General features: G+C 29.3%; 4 protein-coding genes across 4 annotated transcripts; all 4 read left to right on the forward strand.

Moving 5' to 3' along the window:
* The first annotated feature begins 378 nt into the window (after positions 1–378).
* LOC113378171 (autophagy-related protein 16-like) lies at positions 379–12,338 on the forward strand. Its single transcript, XM_026618695.1, has 6 exons — positions 379–505; positions 7,941–8,120; positions 10,704–10,788; positions 10,932–11,078; positions 11,165–11,262; positions 12,266–12,338. Exons 1-5 carry the CDS (start codon positions 415–417, stop codon positions 11,256–11,258), a joined length of 597 nt encoding a protein of 198 aa, XP_026474480.1. The 5' UTR covers positions 379–414; the 3' UTR covers positions 11,259–11,262; positions 12,266–12,338.
* An 837-nt stretch (positions 12,339–13,175) lies between these two features.
* Positions 13,176–15,975, forward strand: LOC113377377 (protein phosphatase 1H). Its single transcript, XM_026617675.1, has 7 exons — positions 13,176–13,628; positions 14,072–14,221; positions 14,357–14,497; positions 14,565–14,820; positions 15,116–15,387; positions 15,457–15,564; positions 15,620–15,975. The coding sequence occupies exons 1-7, from the start codon at positions 13,338–13,340 to the stop codon at positions 15,947–15,949; spliced, it is 1,548 nt and encodes a 515-aa protein (XP_026473460.1). The 5' UTR covers positions 13,176–13,337; the 3' UTR covers positions 15,950–15,975.
* A 706-nt stretch (positions 15,976–16,681) lies between these two features.
* LOC113377200 (prohibitin-2) lies at positions 16,682–18,643 on the forward strand. Its single transcript, XM_026617428.1, has 7 exons — positions 16,682–16,971; positions 17,047–17,393; positions 17,560–17,685; positions 17,745–17,852; positions 17,927–18,004; positions 18,108–18,204; positions 18,440–18,643. Exons 1-7 carry the CDS (start codon positions 16,839–16,841, stop codon positions 18,574–18,576), a joined length of 1,026 nt encoding a protein of 341 aa, XP_026473213.1. The 5' UTR covers positions 16,682–16,838; the 3' UTR covers positions 18,577–18,643.
* Positions 18,644–18,995: 352 nt separating this feature from the next.
* LOC113377199 lies at positions 18,996–22,168 on the forward strand. The gene is made up of 13 exons (XM_026617427.1): positions 18,996–19,143; positions 19,285–19,399; positions 19,478–19,602; positions 19,668–19,825; positions 19,931–20,078; positions 20,202–20,435; positions 20,519–20,711; positions 20,845–20,999; positions 21,080–21,161; positions 21,246–21,403; positions 21,467–21,616; positions 21,777–21,875; positions 21,994–22,168. The coding sequence occupies exons 1-13, from the start codon at positions 19,080–19,082 to the stop codon at positions 22,155–22,157; spliced, it is 1,845 nt and encodes a 614-aa protein (XP_026473212.1). The 5' UTR covers positions 18,996–19,079; the 3' UTR covers positions 22,158–22,168.
* The last annotated feature ends 2,832 nt before the right edge of the window (positions 22,169–25,000 follow it).

The following is a 25,000-nucleotide window of genomic DNA, read 5'->3' on the forward strand; positions in this document are numbered from 1 at the left end:
TAGTTTATAAACTATACAATTAAATAATTTAATGTTTATGATGTGCATTAATTTAACTTCTATAAAAATCTATTCTGACTTTGATGAGAAATAAAAAAGTATTTCTGATGATCCAGACTTCCACTTCTGCAAGAATATAAATTATTTATTTCATTTAGATATATTCCATAATTTATACCTAATGAAGTAAAGCTCTCTCACAACGGAGAACGATTTGTTCATGAAAAGCAATAATTATAAAGCAATTCTATCCCCTTCAATAATAATTCTATTATATTTGTACTGAGATATTTTTTGTTGATAAATTAGAATTAATTAATTAAAAAATCAAATATAACATTTTTAACAATTAGTTATTATTAAATTGATTATTTTCTATTTTAGCACACCTTAACGGGCCACAGTGGTAAGGTCATGGCAGCTAAATTTTTGGGAGAAGCATCCAGAGTAGTTTCTGGCAGTCATGATAGAACTTTGAAAATTTGGGATCTCAGAAGTAGAGCATGTAAGTACTAAAAAATATAAAATACCTACAAATAAATAAATTGCACTGGTATTGACCAACTCCATGCTTGTAGTAAGAGTTATAATGCGCCTGGTTTGTTTGCCAGCGTTATATATATCAAATATGTAATGTTGTTAATGAGTCCTAACTTTACTTGTTTTTGAGATATTGGTGGTGGAACTTTTTACTCGTGGACCTTTAAGCCCAGCTCTACCCTATATTATTTATTAAATGTTCTTTTCGCTCTAAACATTGTATAAAATTTTGTTCGATTTTCTTCAGCACTTATTTTTTTCATATTTTTTGCTTATTTTTGTGAGCTTGAAAATAAAATTTTGAAATTGTTAATGTGAGAGTTTATTAACCTTTCGTAGTATAGGGTAAGTTAGAGTAATCGCAAATAAATCGAAAATTTGTATATATCTTTACGTTTCAAAGGTTTCTGGACATTTTATCATATCTTAGAAAAAATTGATGTATTTGTTTGTGTGTATGTGTGTGTATGTACGTGTATGTGTGTGCGGATACAAATTTTCGTCGACGATTTTGGGAACACGGATCAACCCATTCGAATAATTCAGAAAACATTCGATTCGTATTCATAAGATGACTTGCTGATTAGTTTTTGGCAAAGGCAGGTCTAGCCGTTTCGAAGATGCGGGGCAAAAAGAGCCAAAAATGGTAATTCAGTTTTTGAGATAAGGAGCGTCCGATTTGAATAATTTAAAAACCATTTTATTCGTATTGATAACATGAAGTATCGTTTAATTTTTTGGCTCTTTAGGCAGGTCTAGCGGTTTCAGAAGGTCTAGCGGTTTCATTTCGAAAATTGCCATTTAGCGGTTAAAATGATCATTAGACATATGCACATCAAATTATCAGATATTTTATAGAAATTTTAATAATAAGTATGAATTTTATGTACATTTTTATGGGTTCCGTACCAATATTTATCTTTTAGACTGAGGTGCGGCGCTTACGCGCTTCGATATTTCTTCGCTAAAACAGCCACGCAGCACGATTGCTTTTTCAGAAAAATTCAAGAATTCAAAAAAATTTCAGAAAAATTCAAGTTTCTCAAGTCAAATTTTTCAAAAATATCTAAATTCTCAAAAATGCCATTTTTTCAAAGTTTATAATTAAATTTAAAATAAAGTAAAAATAAATTTTAAAGGTTTTTCAAATATTTTATTTTTTGATACGGGAAGTTCCAGCAATTTGTCTTAAGGCACGATGCCAAGCACTACTAGTTTTAACCCGCCTTGGGTATTTTGCATTCGGCACTTTTTTCATGCAAAACGTATTGTTTCATATAAGCATGCTTGTTGTATATATCATTTGCAGATATTTGATGGGTAATTGAAATTTTATTATCATGATTTTATTATTAAGATTTCATTCAAACCTATACTATTCGAAAACCCGGACAAATATTGCTTTTAGAAAAACCTGGACACCACGCATGGTCACCTTGTTAGTAAGAGCTAGAAAGGCGTGACTATTTCTAGTTCCCATCGAAAATGTAACATATATCCCTTGACATGATTCTTTGGTGTTTTTCAATTTGATTAGAGTGATTGAAACCGTACTTCCGAACAGGTATCCGTATGCGATCATTATCCGTACTGAATTGCCAGTATTAACATAATGTTATGCGAACCTGGACGAGGAAAGACGTTCGTGGTTCTCGGTCAAGGAAATGCACACACCGGTGCCTTATTATGTGAGCCGCGTCTGTCGTCCGAGATAGATTGATGGCATGACATTGGCCATTCGAAAAGGCGATGAAATGAAAAGAAAAAATATATAGTGCACGCACCTTGCATGCATTTCATAGAACACACTATTGCCGTTATTTCCTATATTGTTTGGTCTATTGCTTTTGTGTTGTGTTGAAATTCCTTCATAATTGCTTTTGTTGCATAAGCAGTCGTTTCTATTAATCTAGTAGGTCAAAAACAATTTACTTTATGTTTGTAAGCTGAATAATATTTGTAATATTTAAACAAAGAATGACAAGGTAATGATGTGATGATTTTATAATACATACTTCATTTTATTTAAAATATTTGCTTGACTACTATTTTGCTATTCAATAAAATTCAATTGAATTTCAATTCAAAAAATATATATTTCACTGACCAGCATTCCGATTTTTCGCCTTGCGTCCCGGCTTTTTCTAGAAGCAATATTTGTCCCAGATTTAGGTGTTTTGTCCCGGATTGTCCCGGATTTTCAAAAATGTTTTGATTGCCAATATTTTTTTAAATATATTTCAACTAGAAAATTTGAACAGCCTAGCCCCCCCCCCCTTTCACACACATTATAATCTGTCCCGGATTTTATGCAAAAAATATGGTCACCTTACTATATATAATGTATACAATATAATGGTTGTACAAAAGTCTGCTTTTTTGGGTATTACACTTCATCATAACTATTCAATAAAATTGACCAACTCGGGCTAATAGCTCTGGAATTTCAGATGGGCAGATTTGCAGACTAAACTAAGTATTTTATTAATAAACAAGCATATAAATCATTGAGCTCATATTTCATGCAATTGTTAATATATTTTAAATATACCGAAGGCCACTTCATTTTATTCAATAGTAGATGTAAATATTTTTGGTTAATAGTATCGATGACATGTGCTAAAAATTTCCTATGACTCTATTCAACAGAATTTGTCGGAATACAGAGCCATTATTTTCTATGAGTGCATCGGCTACTCTGTGTTCTCTAAAAAAAATACTATAAAATTAATTTTATATAAATTTAATATAATAATTATTATGTTATATTTAACAATTGATTTGATAGTTGTAGTTGTTTTATTTTTTACCCGAAAATTTTCAATAAGAAAATTATCAAGTATTTTACAATTTTACAATCTGATTAAATGCGCTAATTTTTTATGAAACTTGCCAACACACTTTAGTATATTTTTTTCAAAAGAGAGCCTCTTAAAGTCGACTGATGAAATTGAAAAAAAAATAATTCGGAGTAAACAAAAAATCTTTATTTGTGAAAACTTGTGGCATTTGTATTATTTTAATGTAATCCTAGGAATGTTATTCACGGTTACGGTTTCAAAGTTGAAATTAACAAAATTAATAAAAGTTATTCACAATACGTGAAAAATTGTCAAATTTTGACTAAAGCTCTAGGTTGAACATAAAAGCCCATAATTTCCAAACCACGTGAAATAGTTAATTTTTATTTACTCATGCATTAACACTAAACTATTTTATTAGGTCATATAAGAAATATGATCGGAATGACAAATAAATAACTAGGCATCTTTTACGCCCTGAATATGCATTGCTACTATAAATATCTGAATGTTTACTAACATATCAAAGAATCTAACGCTGTTAATCATATGTTTAGTAACACTAATTATGTCTGAAATAAAGCATGTTCATTATTAAAAGCAGTTTCTTATCGGTTTATTTATAATCTTTTTAATTCGAACAAATCGAACAGCCTGGTGACTGAGCATTTGGTTCAAATATTTTGAAAGCATGTTTCTATCAGCTTAGATGTTTAGTAACAACAGAAGTACATAAATAGTGGAGAAGTGGGGAAATGGATTTTCCGTTTGCAATTCTCCAGAATTTAATTAAAATATTTATAAAACATGTTTCTATGAACTTAAAGGATTATCAGCGCCAGAATTGCATGAATAAATTATGCAATAATTTTGCTAGAGGCTTTGATCAGAACACCTTACTTAAAAAATCAGCATATGATCTCTTGCCACACGTTGTTTTATTGATAGCATTTTGTTTCTATAAACTTTGTAATAATGCTGTAGATTGTCTTTAAATTATTAACCAACTATCCTTTAACGTTCATAGATTATCTTCACAAACACAAGTATTTTTCAATTATCCTATTCCTAAATATAATGCTCTGTGCCTTTTACACTAACTAATGTCCTCTAATTTTTGAGCAATTAATAAAGATATCGATGTTCACAATACTTCACTAAATCAAATAATCTCCATCTGCCCAACTTAATCTTTGTTAAGTTGGGCTTTTTTCTTTTCAAATATGTTTTTGTATTCTATTTTTTTCTATGTTATTTTATGAGATTGTTGTATTATGTATCATACTATGTTGTATTATATCTGATCTTTATTATATTTTTAAGTCTTCTAGGAACTATTTTATGGGCCTTGTAATAAAATAAATAAAGAAATAAAAAATAAATAATAGTTGGGACAAATATTTTTCGCATCCGATTCTCCGTCCATATAGTTCAATTATGCCTAGCTCGAATCCGAACTGGATTGCGGTCTAACCGTCTTTCTTCCGCTGACAAACTCGCTATAGGTAATTCAGTAAGGCGACATGTTACGAATATGGACCGTGGTATATCGCACATGACAGTTTACTCTACATTTTTCATTACTTTATAGAGATATACCGGTTGTCAATAATTGCACGTGGAAATGAAACATTTCCGAAATGTCGGTAATAATAATAAATGTTCCTAGGTGTTCAGCTTCGTCGGGAGAGGGGTAATTTCCAAGTTATGGATGGACCAGATTATTGTTTGGCAACAAAATGAAAATTGTTTTTATTTCACTGAATCTTTTTTCCTTGGATTTCTCAGATGTTTCAGGTTCGATACCCGTCACGTACAGCCTGATATCAAGCAGTACTGACATCGCTTTTTACTTGAAAATATAGATAGTAGTAATATGTTTTTAAGTAAAAATAGCTCATACCCATTGTTGCGTCCAATAAAAAGTCATCAGTCGGAGTTAGGTCAACTGGTGTGTTGTCTTTTACAGCCATGTTAGCTATCAATGTACATATATGTATTGTAATGCTGGAACTACCAATGATACCCCTTTCTATGTAGAAGGTCCACCGATGATGCCTGCAATTTGTAGGATATTTCTGCTGCTAACAAAACTTGTGGAGGCTAATCAGTAAAACAGACGAAGAAGTTTGATGTATTTGTTTATTTCATGATTTACGACTGAGCTCATTATTGACTGAAGACTGAGTACTGGCTGACTTATATTGATCTGAACTTTGTGAAAACTAAATGCCGACTGACTGAAGACTTCGTCTTGCAATCCTTTCACGTGCTCGCTTCAATGTGACTTTGAAATCCTAGATAACACTATTTTACGACTTGTTCAATGTCATTGCATAGGGCAACACAATGCATTACTTAGTTGTTATTGCGTATTTTTGTAGTTTGGAAACAAAAATTATCAACGCTTGCTGTGCTTGTCAAGGATATCTCGAGCTTACAATGTTTCATGTATGATTCACGAGAAACGTCGTTTGTATTCTGACCGTTATAGTGGTTTATAATATTATTTATGATTATAGCGAATCGGTGCACACCCGTCACAGTATATATAATAGTTTTGTTTTGGATGCAGTAAAGCTTCGACTATCCAAATATTAGAATTCAAATTGTGAAGCGTTGTTATTACATTGTGCATATATTTTAATAATTCTATTAGAAATAATTAGATATTCTTGCATTTACATTTATAAAAAATATGCATGTTATATACACATTTCGACTAACATCGGCGATAAAAAAATATTTTATAGAGTTATGAATCTGCTTATCTATTTTATAGAGTAATGATGAACCAAGCTAATAGATATTGATAATTAAGTATAATATATAACATTGCGAAGAGATTTAGAACAACAAATCACTGCTTGCGACCTGTAATTAACTATAATTAACATGCAATCGAAAATCACAACTATACATTCTTATTATTAATATATCTCTAATTATGTTGTAATTAACAAATGTGCAGACATATTGATTGAATTTCATGTATATCAATTGCTGGTAGAAAAAGCATTCTATTTCCAGAAATGTGGCATTTATATTAAAAACGAATTGAAAGACGATTTATTAGAAACAATTGAGGAAGGGTTCAAAACTGATTTTTTATAGACATATTATATGTATTTTTATATTAGTTTTGTTGTGCATTGAGATTATTCTCAGCTAAATCAATGATTTGCTTAATTCTCAATCACTTACCTTTATGTTCAAGCCATAATGGATTATAATTAATAAACAATCTTTAGCATTTAGCATAGAAGCAAGAAAATAATTTTAAGGAAGTTTTCAAGACAAAGTCGCCGCAATTCGACATAATTTTGAATCAATAACTGGAGGATCTAGAAGATACATGTGTATATTGTCGAATATTAATTATTTCTCTCTGGGCAACTTTTATTATCAATGAAATATTTACAGTATACATATTGCATTATAGAAAATCAACTATGTCTTTTATTAGCAATAAGAAGTACCACTTATTTTAAATATCTCAAATTATACTCAAAGTTCTTGCTATGTACATTATTAACTTCCCGTAGGGCAAGTTATAGTAATCGCAAAAAAATCGAAAATGAAAATTTTTATATATCTTTACGTTTCAGAGGTTTCTGAACATTTTGGCATACCTTAGAAAAAATGGATGTATGTGTGTGTGTGTGTGTGTGTGTATGTGTGTGTATGTATGTATGTATGTGTGTGTATGTATGTGCGGATACAAATTTTCGTCGACGATTTCGGGAACACGGATCAACCGATTTGAATAATTCAAAAAACATTCGATCCGTATTGATAAGGAGACGTGCTGATTAGTTTTTGGCAAAGGCAGGTCAAGCCGTTCCGAAGATACGGGGCAAAAAGTTCCGAAAACGGTAAATCAGTTTTTAAGAGAACGGAGCGTCCGATTTTAATAATTCAAAAAACATTTTATTTGTATTGATGAAGAATCGATACAACTTTCATGAAGGTAGGTCCAGCGGTTTCGGAGATATAGAGGAAAAAGTAAAAAAATGAGCCATTTGGCGGTCAAAAATGATCATTAGACATATGCACATCAAATTATCAGACATTTTATAGAGATTTTAACAATAAGTATACATTTTGTTAACATTCCTATCGGTTCCGTACCAATGCTTATGCGTTAGACAGCGACGCGGCGCTTACGCGCTTTATATTTTGTCCCTATGTAGTTAAAGCAGTACGATTGCTTTGAAAAAAAAGTTCAGATCTTCCACAATATGTCAAAATAAAAAAAAAAAAATTTTTTTCAAAAAAAAAAAAATTTTTAAAAAAAAATTTTTTTTTAAAAATTTTTTTTTTCAAAAAAAACTAATTTTTTGTCCAATTTATAGTTTCTCAAAAATCTTATTTTTTCAAAGTAATTTTTTTTCAAAAATGTTAATCGTTTTAAAAAAAAATAATAATTTTTGGTACGGGAAGTTCCAGCAATTTGCCTTAAGGCACGATGCCCTAATTGCCTTAAGACAGAATTCCACTTACAGCTAGTTGTTCATTATAGTTACATGCATTCTAGTAGATTTTTTAAGCTGATTTGAATATAGATAAATAATTATATACATGTTGTTCGGTCTGCAGGCGTTGAAACTAAGTTTGCGGGTTCCAGTTGCAATGACCTAGTGACATCGGATGGATCTGGGTCGACCATCATTAGTGGCCACTTCGACAAGAGGATCCGATTCTGGGACACGAGGACCGACTGCGCGGCCAACGATATTTTACTTCAAGGCAAAGTTACATCACTCGATTTATCGCGAGGTAGTATTTCATAATTATAAGAAACTATCAAAGAAAATTCTTAACGTTTTCCATATAATAAACCGTTTTCAATTATTTTCATTGTAGTATACTCGTGATAATTATTTAAATTAACATACAGTTAATTTTGAGTCGAGCACTATTTTATGGATTTAGAGGCCACTTCAAAATAGACATGTTATGGTAATGTTTTGTTACGGGACTATCTTCGCATGAGTTGGTAGTTGCGAACTGTCGAAAAGCTATATATTTGCCTGCGATCAGGCTTTTTACACCTAAAACCTAATTTTACATATGTTTTATCAAAGAGACATCAGAAAGTTGCACTTATGATAAAATTGTTATTTTACGTTAGTGCGTTTTGTAGGTTAGGTTTTATGTGTAAAACGCCTGATCGCACAGTTAATACATAGCTTTTTGACAATTTGTTACTACTAACTCATGAAGATAGATCCGTAACATAGCACTATCATAACATTTATATTTTGTTCCTTGAAGAATTGGACCCTTAATTTTTTTATTCCATAAATTGTCGGTTCATATTTTTTTTAATTTTTAGTTTTAATTGATTATACATGCGTTCATGTGAATATAAATATTTTACAGAAATCATAAAATAATATGGGACAATATCTCTATTTTTTGCAAATTAGCGCTCTTCAAATTTGCATATAGATGATATGAAACACTCTCCTTTTGTATAAAGATAATACTGATTTATAATATCACTGCATAAATATAACAATTGCATCACGGCATAAATAAACAAAATTTAATCAATCGGATTTAAAATGAAGAACATTGCCTAATATTTTTAAGTATAAACTGAATTGCAAAGTTAAAATTATTATTTGATTTTTTTTTAATTAAAAAAAAATTGAAACAGAAAAAAATCTTTTCTCAAAAGCATGGTTCTGTTAACACAAGAAGAAAGGTTTTTAAATCGGATGCTTAGTTCTCAAAAACTGCCATTTTTTGCACAATTAGCTCTATATTTCCGAAACGGCTGAACCTGTCTTCGCCAAAATTACCACTTCTCCCCATCATTACAAATCGAATGTTTTTTGGACTTTTTGCTCCATATCTCTGATGCCACTGGACCTGTCTTTGTCAAAAACTAATCAGCCCGTCTCCTTATTAATAGGAATCGGATGTTTTTTGAACCATTCAAATCTGGTAATACGTACACCCGAAATCGTCGACGATAAATTGTCTCCACACATATACACACACATCCATTTTTTTTAAATGTTCAGAAACCTCTCAAACGTGAAGATATGCAAAAATTTTCATTTTCGATTTTTGGCCGATTACTGTAACTTACCCTACGGGAAGTTAATTAATGTTTCAATAATTTTCGGGAAGTTAATAAAAATGAAAAATATTTTAATATAACATTCAATTATGTACGTTGCCATATCTATTTTTCATCGGTATATTCCTAGAAAAGTATCATGGAATGTTTATCAACGAGAGTTCAGTTACAGTAGCCGTTGTCGACGTAAATAGTTTAAACCCAATTACCCGTGAAAATTTGCTGTCACGCACAATAACATCAAAATGGCACTTCAATATTCACCATAAATTGCGGTATATTGAACTTTTTTGATATTATGTATATACTATACCATGAATAACTATGAAAAGATATAATGTAATATTATCTCAAATGTGTTCACTTTGGCGTTTTTTTTTATTCGAGTCAATGTTTCAATTTTTCTTATTCTCTCTTTTATTTACAACTGTCCAGTTAAGGACATTTAATAAATTTGTGGAATTTACAATTGTCGGCCGTAAAGGGGCATTTTATACTAAAGGGGCATGTTGGAAAAACAACTCAATAGCTGTTTTCCCATTCGATATAATATTCACAATATTTCATTGATAATTATATAATCTTAACTATTTACTTATAGAATAATTTCTTATAAGTAATGACTAAGTTTTAATTTCAATTTTTTATCAGGTGAGTTGATGATTTAAATTCAGTGGCGCTTTTCTTTTCAACCTTCTTGGATAGTTCTCCGTTAATTATTATTTAATTTTAATGTTTTAAAATGATCGAAATAGTATTTGCACAATAAATTGTTGAATTTGCTCTTGGTTCAGTACAGAATTTTTAAATTACAGTATATTTCTTATTCTTGTTAAAAATAAAATCAGTAGAGTTTTTATAATTCTTAAATACTTGGCTAAAATATTTAATAATATTTCATAAATGGTCAGTATATAATAGTATCATAATAAACATACTGTATGTGGTTTATTAATTTTTATCACCTTTGACAAAAATGTCATGAATAGGTATAAATAAATTTTTTGATTGAAGACTTTTAGCACCTTATTAATTTAAAAAATAAACGACTGCTATTAGAAGCCTATATTTTGCTGTATTCAACAGGTCAGCGTTTTAGAACTCTTTTATGTGTATTTAAGATTCTGCCGAAGTGATGTATGAAATAGCTCCATGTTTTTATGTTCCAATAAACAAAAATAATCTAATATGTATATATGTAGTTATTTCATTTATCTACATATATATATATATATATATATATAAAAATCAAAATATTTTTGTTTCAGATTGTAAATATCTCTTGGGATGTGTTCGTGATGATACTATCAAAATAATGGATTTACGAATGAATCAAATTATTGGATCTTTCTCGTGAGTATAGAATATTAGTTAAAAGAATATTTTCATGTAGTTAAATAAAATTTAATAGTTTCATAAATAACAAATTTTCCCATACATTAGTTGATTTTCATCTTTTTGTAAACATGTATTCTACTAAAAATCACATTTTTCAGGCATGACCATTTCAAGGTGGGTTGTGATTGGTCAAGAGCCTCTTTCAGTCCTGATGGAACCAGAGTATCAGCCGGTGCTCAAGATGGTAGTGTATTCATTTGGCATACGCTTACTGGAAAGCTCGATACAATACTCAAAGAACATGAGTAAGTATAAAAATGATGTAATATTACACACACATAGATACATATATATATATATATATATATATCATTTTTTTAAATTATTACAGTTCTGCTGTTACTGCCGTAAGTTGGTTTCCCAATGGTTCAGCCCTTGCCAGTGTAGATAGATCCAAAAAATGTATAATTTGGGGAGACACATAACAGTGTGAGTTATTAGTTATAAATAAAGATCAATCTATAAGATGATAAATAATTATCTACACTTTTTTTATAAATGTTATAAATATATCAGCAGCTTATCAATTTAAAGACGATTATCCTTTTGTATATACTTAAAATTCTAGCGATGTCGCAGTGCTAGCCATTGTTCATAAGTTGGAAAACTTTTGATTATCATACTATTAAGTTCTAGGGCCCTAATAGCTTTTTGGCAATTTCTTTTTTCTTCTTTGAGCATACGGTGATTGACCTCATACTGCCTCGATAAAGTTGTATTCGCAATCAACTTTTCATCTTTTAATTTTATAATTAATGGGGCATCAATGCCTCCTGAACATGTAGCTGATTGTGTAGTTGCTGAAATTTTTGCAGTGTACTCAAAAAGTAGTTTTAAGAGTGTATATATAGCTTTTTAATTTATTTAATACCTTCTAGCACTAAAGTAGAGCTTTCAGGGGCATTAGGTTTTCTCATATGTCTTTCAATAATTCTCCACATTGCTAAAAGTATTGTTAATGTTTTTCAAGAAAACTATACGGATAAATAGTAAAACCAGATTTTAGGCATAGGATAAACATACCTTTAGGACCGGCTAATAGTACAAGTATTATTTTACATGGCATTTTGGAAATCTGTATTGTTGTATCTACGAGCGAATATAAATAAGAAAAAATAATTAACGATGACCGCTTAACTAATTGAAAATAATTTGTTGTACATTGTGCATTATCCATGTCTTAAATTTAAAAAAAAATGAATTTATGAAAACGTGAAATTTTGATGTTCGCGCCCGATGGGTTTGATTTTCATCGTGAACAACGCCACTTATCGTCGTTTGGTTTTGTCGACGCGCCAAATTCAAAAATATACTTTTAAGAAATCGAAATATTGTTTATCTATATGCGTATGAATTGTTTATCTTAAATTAGTTGACATTTTAATCTCGAGCTCCGTTATCTTCAATGCATTAATCTTTCATTATCTTACAGGTGTAGAGTCTTTACCAGTGCCATAAGCATCACTTTATCCGTCAGCCGTTTTTACATGAATTCTTTCGGCATATTAACTTGTACATAAAATTGCCTATATATATATATATATATATATATATATATATATATATATATATCATAATAAATATTTTGTGATTCTTATATTTGTATTAATATTTGTAGATATAAATTATGAAATATATTTATGTTTGTATATATAAATTACTTTGAACTTCAAAATAATAACAAAATACTATTTTTGTACAAATCATTGAAATGTTTAATATTTATATTTGATTTAAATTTTGTGTTACAAATAAAATACATGAAAACTACAACAATGGCTTTTGACCAGTTTTTGAATTGTTTCAGTTGATTGTTTTTATCATTGTTTATGAAATGTGCCCTAATCGGCATCTGCATGTTCAGAAACACTAAAGTTTACTTAATAAAATGTATTAAACATTTATTCTTTCAAAATATTTTTTTGTTTTAAAATAGCTATGAATCTTCTAAATTTTGTTATCAGTAATAACAAAAACAACAGCAAAATAGAAAATTTTCTAGGCAGTTGTTAAAATTGTAATAATTTTATTTCTGAATAATAAATGCAGTTATGAAAATAATAATATTTTTTCAGAAACTATTATTTTTTGTCTATATTGCACTACATGATGAATTTTTTTTTTATTACAAAATAATTGCACAACTTGCGTAGTGAGAAGATGGCTTTACAAAACAAACTGTGATGGTGAAACGTCATAGTGAATTGTGTACGGCAGTGAAAGAATCTGTCATGTCGCTTTCTATATAGTAAAAGTTTTATCGATTGCCTTTTAAAGTATTAATAATAAACATTGCTTGTTTGTTTGTTTCCCTAATATAGTAAACATAAGATTGTTATAATAATGTGTATACCATATGTCCACAATAAGCGATGAAAATGAATCATCCCACTAAAGCGTTTATGAAATGATATTGACAAGTATTATAGAATAAATAATTATATTTATTACTAATATGTAAATATTTTTATATCGTGATAAAAGATAGCTTTCGATCCTACAATATGTTCAACCGATTGAAAGCTGTTTTAGCAAATGCAGTTGCTAGTGAATATGCTCCGCATTTAATTTCTGATTTTGATAACGAAAGAGGAAAGGCTAACAAAAATGCCGATCCCAAGTTTCCATATTCGAGACCGGCGTTCCTTAATCTGCAAACTATGGAAGAAGTCAAAGTGTCTGCAGATCACCATGTAAGACCAATTATTGTACCGAGAGATGTGACAATCATACCATTCAATGCTGGCTATGCGGAATGTGTTAATGCTGGCAAATCACAGTGGAATGAAGATCAGGTAGTGAAAATTATTAAACATTTTTAAATCCGTTTTATTGTTGTACTACCTTCAATTTTTCTTTTTACTAGAAAGATTTTTATCAGTAACTTATACTTATGCATTTTTAGTGTATACAGTTTTAACACCTTTATTTCCAAGCCGTAAATAGTTTTTTTTGTTACCAATCACCCGATGTTAGTTAATACTTAAGCATATTGCAATATAATGAAACATGTATTCTGTTATATCCTATAAAATTGCAAATAGTAATTGCAAATTCAAATGACATACAATCTTCAAATGATATGTAGACACATCATAAATTATTAGTATTATTTTTACATATACTATATTTTAAAATACTTTAATATCTACTATCAATAATGTTTCTTTTCTATGTGTTTCAGGGTATTTACTTACAATCTTTATCAAAGCATTTTTACATCATCATAATTTTTTAGGCATCAGTACATAGAAGAGTTTTACGCCGACCTGGTGATATGTCAGAGGACTCTCCAGTTCTTCCATATGTGTATTTTGGAATGTTTGATGGCCATGCGGGTACTGGAGCAGCATTAGCTGCCGCTAATCAACTGCATCACATTTTACATGTAAGCATGCAGCAATTCATCCAAAATATCCCACTAAAGCGTTTATGAAATTATATTGACAAGTATTATAGTATAAATAAAGAAAAATAAAAAATGTTGATTTTACACAGCTTAATTTGAATGCTTGCATTACAGGAAAAACTAATTGATGTCTTTGATGAACTATTACCACCAGTTCCAGGACAACCAAAAATGGATCACTTTGCATTTTTGAGTAAACCTGTATCCCATGATGCATTGATTATTGGTGCTCTAGAAGCTGCATTTTGGGAAATGGTTTGACTTTAATATAATGTTGCCTGAATATTCTGAACAAAGAATTTAACTAAACTTTTTTTTCCAGGATGAACTATTAGCAGAGGACAGAGATAGGTACCAAAATGCAGGCGGGTGTACAGCTGTAGTTGCTTTGTTATTGTTAGGAAAACTATATGTATCTAACGCTGGTGATTCTAGGGCAGTTTTATGCCAACCTGTTAAGAAAAACATTTTAGATAATGCCCAAAATTCTCAAACAAATATTCCGAAAGTAAATTGTGATGTTGATTCATCTTCAAATGAACATTCCAAAGACAATGTACCTGTTGGTTCTGATTTAGGTATTATGAATTATACTTATATTTTTATAATAAGGGACTTTTTCATTTTTTTTATCTAAGTTGTAGTTCATAAACAGAACATTATCATAATCTTCAATTATATCCTTTTATTTTCCTATTTGAAAAGTAAGATAATTGGTAGCTCAAATATAGAACACTGTTCGAAGTATCTGTAACTTAGGAAATTTTCTTGAACAATAAAATGATTGAAAACTGTTTAAAGATCAATATTAGTATTATCTTTCAACATAGCTATTAATAGAATAAACACATTATTTCAATAACTTAATTTTAGATGACGATAAAGATTTATATGTTCCAATGGCTGTGCCTATGTCGCATGATTTTACACCTGAGACTGAGCGTCAAAGAATTCGAGCAATTGCTGCTCTTCAGCCATGTTTGCTTGGAGATGAGTTTACATGGAGAGAATATGTAAAAAGGCCTGCAGCTCGCGATCTTGGGAGGAGGATTTTATACAAAGAAGCTTTTATGACAGGGTGGACATACAGAACTTTGACACAACAAGATTTAAAAATTCCTATTATTACTGGAGAAGGCAAAAGGGTAATATAATAATTTAGTTAAACATTCTGAAACTATTATTCATTTTGAAAAACACTTTTAAACATTCAGAGTCGTGTGATGGGTACAATTGGTGTTACAAGAGGATTTGGAGATCATGATTTGAAAGCGCTTAATACAAAAATATTAATTAAGCCTTTTTTAACTCCACAACCTGAGGTAAAATATAAAAAATTATCACCTGTAATTTGTTTTAAAATACATTCTTGTTCAGGTGATGATATTGGATTTAACCAAACAAGAACCAGAAGAAGAATTGGGAGTACTTATAATTGCAACAGATGGCCTTTGGGATGTAACTGATAATGACACTGCTGCAAAAATAGTGTACAAAAGTCTGAAACAATTTCCTGATGGAAAGCATCGATATACATCAGCCGCACAAGAATTAGTGGCACATTCTCGGGGTAAGCTGGTTGAGCATCGCTCATGGAAAACTGTGGAAAATAAACCAGCAACCATTGATGATATATCAGTATTTGTTATACCACTCACGCCATATAGGACAGAATATTTGGAATGGAAAGAAAAGTACATGAAATAGCAGCAAATAAATTCATGTTCTAATATATTTACTAGAATAGGTTTAAGTATTAATTTATAAAAATTGACACTGAAGACCGATTCATACAATAAATTCCTAATATAATATAATTTATATAACTGCAAATTTTTAATTTATGAATTTAAATATATAATTCTATCTAAAAATGTGTGAATTTTGTGTGTGAAAGTACTTTTAACTTCATATTCTTTCTATTAGAGGCTTAATTGCAATGAATATAAAATTGTGTTGTGTATCAATAATGTAATGAAAAAATAGCATGAATTAATAGCATTGTGCCCAAATGATATAAAGTCTGTTTAAAGTTAATAGATCATTTAAATGTACTAAATTTATTAAAATTTTAAGTTTTATAGTTAGCAGCAGATTTGAATGAGCACATGATCAAATGATCAATATATAAAATTCATTTATCAGTTCATTTACTATGTGTGAAACAAAAGCAAGTATTAAAACTTATCAAGGTGGTTCCTAAAAAACACAAAGGGAGTTAAAAAATTATCTAGATATACATATAATGAATATTTAACAATAATAGGTAGTAAAAGTTTCATATTAATTCACAGTAAATTTTCTATTAAATCATATGTTCAGCATTTAAAATAAAATAAAATAGGAGCATAAATGAGAGTATTTAAAAAAGGCGCCAACAGTAAAGAATGAAAGCGGTCGTGATTTTCATTTGTTGGTTGCACTGAATTCATGATCGTGCCTTTGAACATGTTATAGCACATCGTCTCCAAACTTCCCTAACCAAATAAATTGTCACATAGTAGTCGATAAAAAAATTGCACAATAGTGTGTGTTTTGTTTCTTTTGCCGTGAGTAAACATTAATTGATCGTCTAGTAATAAATTAATCTTTTAAAATGTCACAAGCAAAGTTAAATGATCTTGCCGGAAAATTTGGAAAAGGTGGACCGCCCGGCCTTACAATGGGGCTCAAGTTTCTTGCAGCCGCCGGTGCTGTAGCTTACGGGGTATCACAGTCTCTTTATACAGGTTTGAAAGATATAAGTTAATATTCGTTTAGAAAAATTGTTAGCTTTGTGCTTCATCAATGTGGGTCATTTTCAGTCGAAGGTGGTCATCGGGCTATAATTTTCAGTAGATTGGGAGGTATTCAGAAAGAAATTTTTGCTGAAGGACTTCATTTTCGCATTCCATGGCTGCATTATCCAATTATATATGATATTAGGTCCCGCCCAAGAAAGATTTCCTCACCTACTGGATCTAAAGATTTACAGATGGTTAATATATCATTGAGGGTTTTGTCTAGGCCAAATGCGGCACAACTCCCAACAATGTACAGACAATTAGGCTTAGACTATGATGAGAAGGTTTTGCCTTCAATTTGTAATGAAGTGCTGAAGAGTGTAGTAGCAAAATTCAATGCTTCTCAGCTGATTACTCAAAGACAGCAGGTATTAAAATTAAATTAAATTTAGGTTATTTTCTCGTAAAATGTAGTGGCAATCGGAGTTTGTTTTTTAATACATTCGTCAATTAAGTTTAATTTATATTGTTTTTAGCTATGTTTTAAGAAATTACTGATATCCATTCTATTATGCAATTGTTTTACTTTTCTAGGTATCTCTGTTAATCAGAAGAGAACTGGTAGAAAGAGCTGCAGATTTTAATATTATTCTAGATGATGTATCTATCACTGAACTGAGTTTTGGAAAGGAGTACACTGCTGCTGTTGAAGCCAAACAAGTAATTTCCAATATTAGATTAGCTTTGATATTTACTATATACGAATGTTGTTTATTTAGGTGGCACAGCAAGAAGCGCAGAGAGCTGCATTTGTAGTTGAACGAGCTAAACAAGAAAAGCAACAGAAAATTGTGCAAGCTGAGGGAGAAGCAGAAGCAGCTAAAATGATATCCTTTTTAAAGTTTTCCACATAATGTTGTGTGAAAATTTATTTGCATATTTTTCTTAATGTGATGTTTACTTAGGTCAGGCAGTTGGCCATAATCCAGGTTACTTGAAGCTGAGGAAAATTAGAGCTGCACAGAGTATTGCAAGAACGGTAATGTTTGTTTTTAATTATGATTAACAAAAATAAAGATTAGCACCTATTAGTTTCAGGAATACTATTCCTAAAAATATCTATTTTTTAATTATTGTTTTAGATTGCAAACTCTCAGAATCGTGTTTATCTTTCTGGCCAGAGCTTGATGCTCAATATTCAAGACCCAACATTCGATGACTTGTCGGACAAACTTAAAAGTAAGAAGTGAATATGGTTTGCCAATACATTATGATGAATAATTTAGATTGTAGAAAATTTTACTATAAAAATGTACCATATATTCACAATATGTTTCATTAATGATAATATACCTGATTTATTACTTTTTATTAAAGTCTATAACTAGTAGTGTATAATATTGTTTACGTTATTAAATATTTTTTATCAAAATTGTTCAATGAATTTTGTAAAACCATTATCCTTAAATTTCAGATGGTGAAATATCTCGAGATGCTCTCTTGATCAATCCTTCCCTTAATCCTTCTGAGCGATCTTCCTCCTCCGACTCCAAATCAAACTTAGTCTCGAATGCAGCAAATGATGTTGCACGTCGAATTTCACTTTCATAAATGTTATTGATAGTTATATAATGGATATGTATGTAAATTTAAAGTGCACAGTAGACACAGGTATTACTTCATTTTCAATTATTTTAAAGTTTGCTCAAATTTAATCAAAATTAATTGATCCGTGATTCAATGTCTTCCTACTTACATTAAAAAAATGTAATAAATATTATTAATGGCCAATGTATACTTTGGCGGTCTCAAAGAAATGTTATGTGATATTTTTCAATCAGAATTTCTAATAAAATTATAAATTCCTGCAAGAATCATAATAAAATGTTTACTCGAGCAATATATGTTTTATTTCATCATAAGATTTATTAATTCGATTTTAGCGCTGCCAGTGGGTCCAACATAATATTTTCGACTGCGGGTCAAACGAGTAACGGCCTTCACGCTTGGTAAAAGATTTCTATGTGTTTTCTTTTGAATAAGGTGTTTGTCAACTTGTCAATTGTTTTAAAAAAATGTTTTTATGGTTATAGTTGTCAATAATATTTTTAATAATGTTTACAAATTTCCAAATATTTTTTAAATTATTTGGAATATGCTGTGTTCATTTTATATTAGGTAAGTATACGTAATTCCCTAAATTTGTTACACATTTGGAGAAATGTATACCTAACCCCGCCCACCTGAATGATTTTAATAACACACCACAAAATAGATATTTTCATTAAAGTTGAAAAATTACATATATTTTTATTGCAGTAAACTATGTAGAAGCAGAATGCACTATCCCAGTTGTCATACGAGGAACTTGGTTCTCTTGGGAGAGTGGAAAACCTACAACCACTGAAATTAATGCAGAGGAAGTTTCAAATAGGTTTCATAAATCGTTTCTATTATGAGATTTTAACTATTGTCTTTTTTGTATATATACATATCTAATTATTGTTTTTAGAGGTTATTGTGTTGATGTAAAGGAAGAATATCATGTAAATTACACTTTTGTTCTAAAAGATAGAGAATGTTATCATTGTGTAAAATTAATTGTTCGCACTGTTAATGTTTTAGAAAAAATTGAAAGTAAGTATTTTATTTAAATACAATATTTAATTATATGCATTTTATATATTATATTTACTTTTAAGGTGTTTGTGTAACTTTAAGACCTGGCGAAGAACCAACTGTTGAGAGAGTTTGCCGAGGTCTGAATCCTGCACAACAACTTATTACACTCTTTAGTGAAAATTATGTCCCAGTTAACTGCAGATCTTCTCTTGAAGGCGTTTGGCAATTTACGTATCAGGTATAAAAACTTATTTAGTACATACTACAATGTAGTCATACTTTATTAATCAATATTACTTTTATTAATAGTCATTCTAAATCATATTTTTGTTTTTGTTTGCAGAATCGTTTTCAATTTACGGGAGAATGTAATTCACCCGATGCAACAATAAGATCTTGTCAAGCTGCAGGTTCACAATTTTTAATTTCAAATCAGAAGTTTAATATTACATATCGGGAATGTCAGGGGATGAAAGGAACTTTCAATGGATGTAAATATTTGAAATAAATTATTCAATAAATATGAATTATATATATATATATATATATATATATATATATATATATATATATATATATATATATATATATATATAATGTTATTTCAATTTTAGTGGTGGAATACAGTTGCTTGGGACATTGGTTTGTTGACAAAAATCATTACTTTGCTGTTGCTAATACTAAAGAATCAAGAAAAGATGAAAAATATAGATGCTTTTTGAAAAATCGTGATGATGATTTATACATCGGTGTTTCAATAACAGCTGAGTGTAATACATTAAAAACTCCAGAAAGATCTCCGGAGAGATTGAGATTAACACCTGTTAAGGCTGAAGTTGTAGAACCTGGTGAAAAATAATTATCTATATAAAGATGTGCAGATTTGATTTGGATTTTAAAGATAATTTTTTTTTCACTTTTACTTTCACAGGATGTAGATTGCCCCAAAACTTTTCTGGTGAATGGATAAACACTGCTAACCTTGACGCCGATGTGTTCATAAATGAAACACATATCATTGAGACTTGGTATCCTGATGAAGGAAGATTTAGGAAAACAATTTATGTTTGCAGAGAACAAAGGGATAGTAGAGTTATGATGGCACGTTTAACTGTTGATGGATGGTACGTAATAAGATAAAGTTATAGTAAAAATAATGTGTGTATAATCAATTATAACATTTGATTAATAACTTTTTAAACAAATATCATGAGTATCTATATATGTTCCTATGCGTTTTGTTATATATTATTACAGCCAGAAAGATTTTATATGCTTTGACTTTGTACCTAAACATCATAATGTTATACGTTACCGAAAGGGTGTAGCTGTCATCAATGACAATTTTCATACAGTCTGCTCATGGGTCCAATTTAAAAATGAAGTCCAATGGAAATATAGTTTATTTTTAGGTAAAATTATTAAATTATTACTTATAATTTTTTTTTATTAATGTTATGAAACTTTATTACCTGCAAATATGTTTACACAGCTAAAAATCCTGTACCTGTTCGATGTCCAGTTGCTGGAAAATATAATTTTACACAACGTGGAGATGTACCATTTGAGACAAGGTTAAATTTATTATTTATATTATTACTACTAATGTAGTCATTGGGATAAAAAATAATTACTTACAAATACTTTTCTAATTTCAGAATTTTAGGAGGTGTTACATTAAGTCCACGACCGAACACTTATTGCAAACAAAATATTTCTGATTTTTCAGTTTGTGGTACTGACCAAAAAGAAATTGCTATAGATGAAAACTATTGTTTGTCTCTTGATCATTTGGGAAGGCCTGTTGATATATACAGTATGTATTTTTTGTTTCATTCAATTTTAAAATTTACCAAAATTAATGTCATTATTCTAATAGGCGACCCTGACTACAAAATGAAATGCATTGGTTTTTGGAAAGAAAACTTGAAATCTTATCTCATCACCTATGATGAATTGGATGCATTGACAAAGTATCGTTGTTGGGTATACCAAAGGGCAGATCTTAATAGAGTACTCATGTCTCAAGGTAATTTATCAGTGAATTATATATTATACTTTAAATTGAAAACTTAGAAAAGTTTATATTTAATAACTAAATTTGAAGGCTAGTTTTATGTATATTATTCTATACAGTACTTTTTAGTTACATCAAAAAACAATAATAATACTTATTTTATATGTTAAAGCTGTTGGACCTTTTTGTGATCTTGACCAAGATGTAACTTCTTGGAACTACACTGAAGGAGCTTCAGTTGCTATAGAAATGCAAGAATATGAACGTGAACGTAAGTATAAAATTAATAAGTCAATTCATATATACCCACACTGATATCTACCTATCCTCATATATACATTTAATTTAGTTCTATTAGTTTTACTTACTATTTTTATATTTATTTATAGGTGATCGATGCCCAATGCATTTTGATGATGGTTCAAATCCATGGGTACAAAGTGAAAATTATATTAAAGTATTTAATTTTGGTTTCTTCCGAAGTGCCTCTCCAAAATTATGCATGAGTTTATTAACTTTAGTTGTATCATTTTTATTAAGCATGAAAACATAAATATGCAAGTTTTTTACATTAATATGTCATTGCTGAAAATATTAATATTTTTGCAATGTTCAATGATAGCAAAATGCAATAACATATTAGATATGTTATATTTTTATAATTCACATGGTTTTTAAATTATCAATTATATTTCATATGATCTTTAACTCAACTTTGATCTGAGATATATAGTAAATAGGAAAATTAGGAGTAACATTTTATATTGATAATGAATCCATTTATAGTGTATGTATAATATTTTTTACTCTATTTCAATACTACTCAATTTGAGTTGTGAAAGTCCGTCCAATAAATTCATAAAGTTTTGTATTCATATTGAATCCACGTATAGTATATGTATAAATATTTTTTTTTTACTTATTTTAATACTACTCAATTTGAGTTGTGAAAGTCCGTCCAATATAGTTTATTATAAAAAATATTTTGTATATGTTGAATGTTAATTATAATGATTGGTATGTTAGATAATAAAAACTTTTATGACCATATTAGCTTATAATATTATGCAATAAGATGGAATAGCTAGAATGGGTTATAATTAAACAGAATTAATCTTTTGTTGTTTATTTAACATTCTTGTATAACAATCATTAGTTTGTCCATGTTTATATAACAACTGCAATAGATAAAAAGACAATCTCAGTAGCAAATGAAAACTACGCTTTGGAATCATTTTGCGCATTTTGCAACTTAATATATATATATATATATATATATATATATATATATATATACATACATACAGTGATAACTCGTATTTCGTCTTAATTTATTTGGGGAGATTTGTTATGAGAAAAGTTTGCTTTGCAAAACACTTTTTTCTATACAAATACATGAAAATAAAATTAATTCGTTCTGTGGTTTGAAATTTGCTCATAAAAAATAAGATATATTTTACATATAATTAAGACATTTAAAAAAATATTACTGATTTACGAAAAAAGTTATTGTCAGAATCGTACAGCTCCCTTTTGTACCCTTTTAAAGCTTCTAAATTTTCAAAAAACTGTCGATAGTTTTTTTTCCAACAAGTATATTTTCACAGCGGAGCAAAACTTTCCAAGGTCCACTTTTTGCATTAATTTGAGCAACATATGTTTTTTGACTACAAATGACAATGAATAAGTACGTTGTGTGAAGCAAAGTTTAATGTGTGGAACGTTCGAGACCAAAAAAAAAGTTCGTTATGCGCATAGTGCACTGTGCGAGGCGTACGTTATGCGAGGTATCACTGTATATTTAAAGTTGTTTAAAATGGAGGAGCCCTAGTTTCTTGGTATATTTATTTTTTATTGTGATAATGAATTTAATTAATGTATTCAAGGTTAATGTAAATTCGTTTCTAATCAATTGCAAATTCAAAAATCAAGATGTAAAATACTAAATAAGGCTATTTTGTGATCCATTTTTATATCAGTTTTTAATTAGAATTAAATGCTCTTAATATCCTATCTGAATTTTCTATTGGCTTGTGTGCATAAATTATATTGTTTATGCACGTTTTTCAAAATCTTTATATATTAACGCTCACCGCATTCAACTGTTTAATCATAATGTTTACATTTTACCCTTTAAGGTGTGATAGTTGAATAATTTCGTATGGTGTTTCAATATTTTGTGTGGTAAGTTTCTATATTTTATTCATTTTATTCTTACACTAAATATTTTTGTTAGATTTTTTTACTATATATGTATGTAGTTTTCAACTCTTGTTAATTTAAATTTCATTCATGAATTACATTACATGAATTACATTACATGAATTCATGTAGGGTAAGTTATAGTAATCGCAAAAAAATCGAAAATGAAAATGTTTATATATCTTTACGTTTCAAAGATTTCTGAATATAGAAAAAATGAATGTATATGTGTGTGTGTGGATACAAATTTTCGTCGACGATTTCGGGAACAACGATAAATCGATTTGAATAATTCAAAAAACATTCGATTCGTATTGATAAGGAGACGTGCTAATTAGTTTTTGGCGAAGGCAGGTCTAGCCGTTCCGAAGATACGGGGCAAAAAGTGCCAAAAACGGTAAATCAGTTTTTAAGAGAACGGAGCGTCCGATTTTAATAATTCAAAAACATTTTACTTGCATTGAGAATATGAAGAACTGATAAAATTTTTGGGAAGGCAGGTCCAGCGGTTACGGACTCTCAAAAATTAAATTAAAAAAATGTCCTTTGGCGGTCAAATATATTTATTGGACATATGTACATCAAATTATCAGATATTATAGAGATTTTAATAATGTGTACACATTTTGTGTAATTTTTTTGGGTTTCGTACCAAGATTTTTAATTATGGTACGGAAAGTTCCAGCAATTTGTCTCAAAGGCACGATGCCAAGCACCCCACTAGTTTTTACTTAAGTAAACAATTGTTTTTTAATATTTTTGTTGTTTATTTTATGTTAAATTTACATATTTTTCTTTAGTCATGTTTTGTACTAGTAGTAAACACATATCTTTAGTTTTCATATGGTTTTCATTCTATTTTATCTGGATGGATGCCAGTTAAGAATTTTTTTGTTTATATTCAACATATTTATCACCATCTGAAAAATTATAATACATACACACACATTTATATATAAATATATATATATATATATATATATATATATAAACTTCCATGTGTGTATATACTCATATACCGCGATGTACATTGATGAAATTTATATATAAAAATATTTTTCAAAAACTGTTAATTTATGCATGGTAACTCGCTGCAGACACGTAGTCTTTTATTCAATATTTTTAATTTTTACTATAACAAATTTTGTACTACAATAAATTTATACTTATTTATATATGATTACAATAAAGTTC

Source organism: Ctenocephalides felis, unplaced genomic scaffold (assembly GCF_003426905.1).
Source record: "Ctenocephalides felis isolate EL2017-DRISC unplaced genomic scaffold, ASM342690v1 CF-g0.4_SCAFFOLD_01886, whole genome shotgun sequence".
NCBI classification, from domain to species: Eukaryota; Metazoa; Arthropoda; class Insecta; order Siphonaptera; family Pulicidae; genus Ctenocephalides; species Ctenocephalides felis.

Bases quoted from the DNA above. Each gene is read 5' to 3' on its own strand.
- LOC113378171 (XM_026618695.1), top strand. From the start codon at position 415: ATGGCAGCTAAATTTTTGGGAGAAGCATCCAGAGTAGTTTCTGGCAGT. The intron at 8,121-10,703 runs GTAGTATTTCAT...TTTTTGTTTCAG, and splicing joins ATCACTCGATTTATCGCGAG to ATTGTAAATATCTCTTGGGA. The intron at 10,789-10,931 runs GTGAGTATAGAA...CACATTTTTCAG, and splicing joins CAAATTATTGGATCTTTCTC to GCATGACCATTTCAAGGTGG.
- LOC113377377 (XM_026617675.1), top strand. From the start codon at position 13,338: ATGTTCAACCGATTGAAAGCTGTTTTAGCAAATGCAGTTGCTAGTGAA. The intron at 13,629-14,071 runs GTAGTGAAAATT...ATAATTTTTTAG, and splicing joins CACAGTGGAATGAAGATCAG to GCATCAGTACATAGAAGAGT. The intron at 14,821-15,115 runs GTATTATGAATT...ACTTAATTTTAG, and splicing joins ACCTGTTGGTTCTGATTTAG to ATGACGATAAAGATTTATAT.
- LOC113377200 (XM_026617428.1), top strand. From the start codon at position 16,839: ATGTCACAAGCAAAGTTAAATGATCTTGCCGGAAAATTTGGAAAAGGT. The intron at 17,394-17,559 runs GTATTAAAATTA...TTACTTTTCTAG, and splicing joins TGATTACTCAAAGACAGCAG to GTATCTCTGTTAATCAGAAG. The intron at 18,005-18,107 runs GTAATGTTTGTT...TTATTGTTTTAG, and splicing joins CACAGAGTATTGCAAGAACG to ATTGCAAACTCTCAGAATCG.
- LOC113377199 (XM_026617427.1), top strand. From the start codon at position 19,080: ATGTTTACAAATTTCCAAATATTTTTTAAATTATTTGGAATATGCTGT. The intron at 19,400-19,477 runs GTTTCATAAATC...TATTGTTTTTAG, and splicing joins GCAGAGGAAGTTTCAAATAG to AGGTTATTGTGTTGATGTAA. The intron at 20,436-20,518 runs GTGAAAAATAAT...TTACTTTCACAG, and splicing joins GGCTGAAGTTGTAGAACCTG to GATGTAGATTGCCCCAAAAC.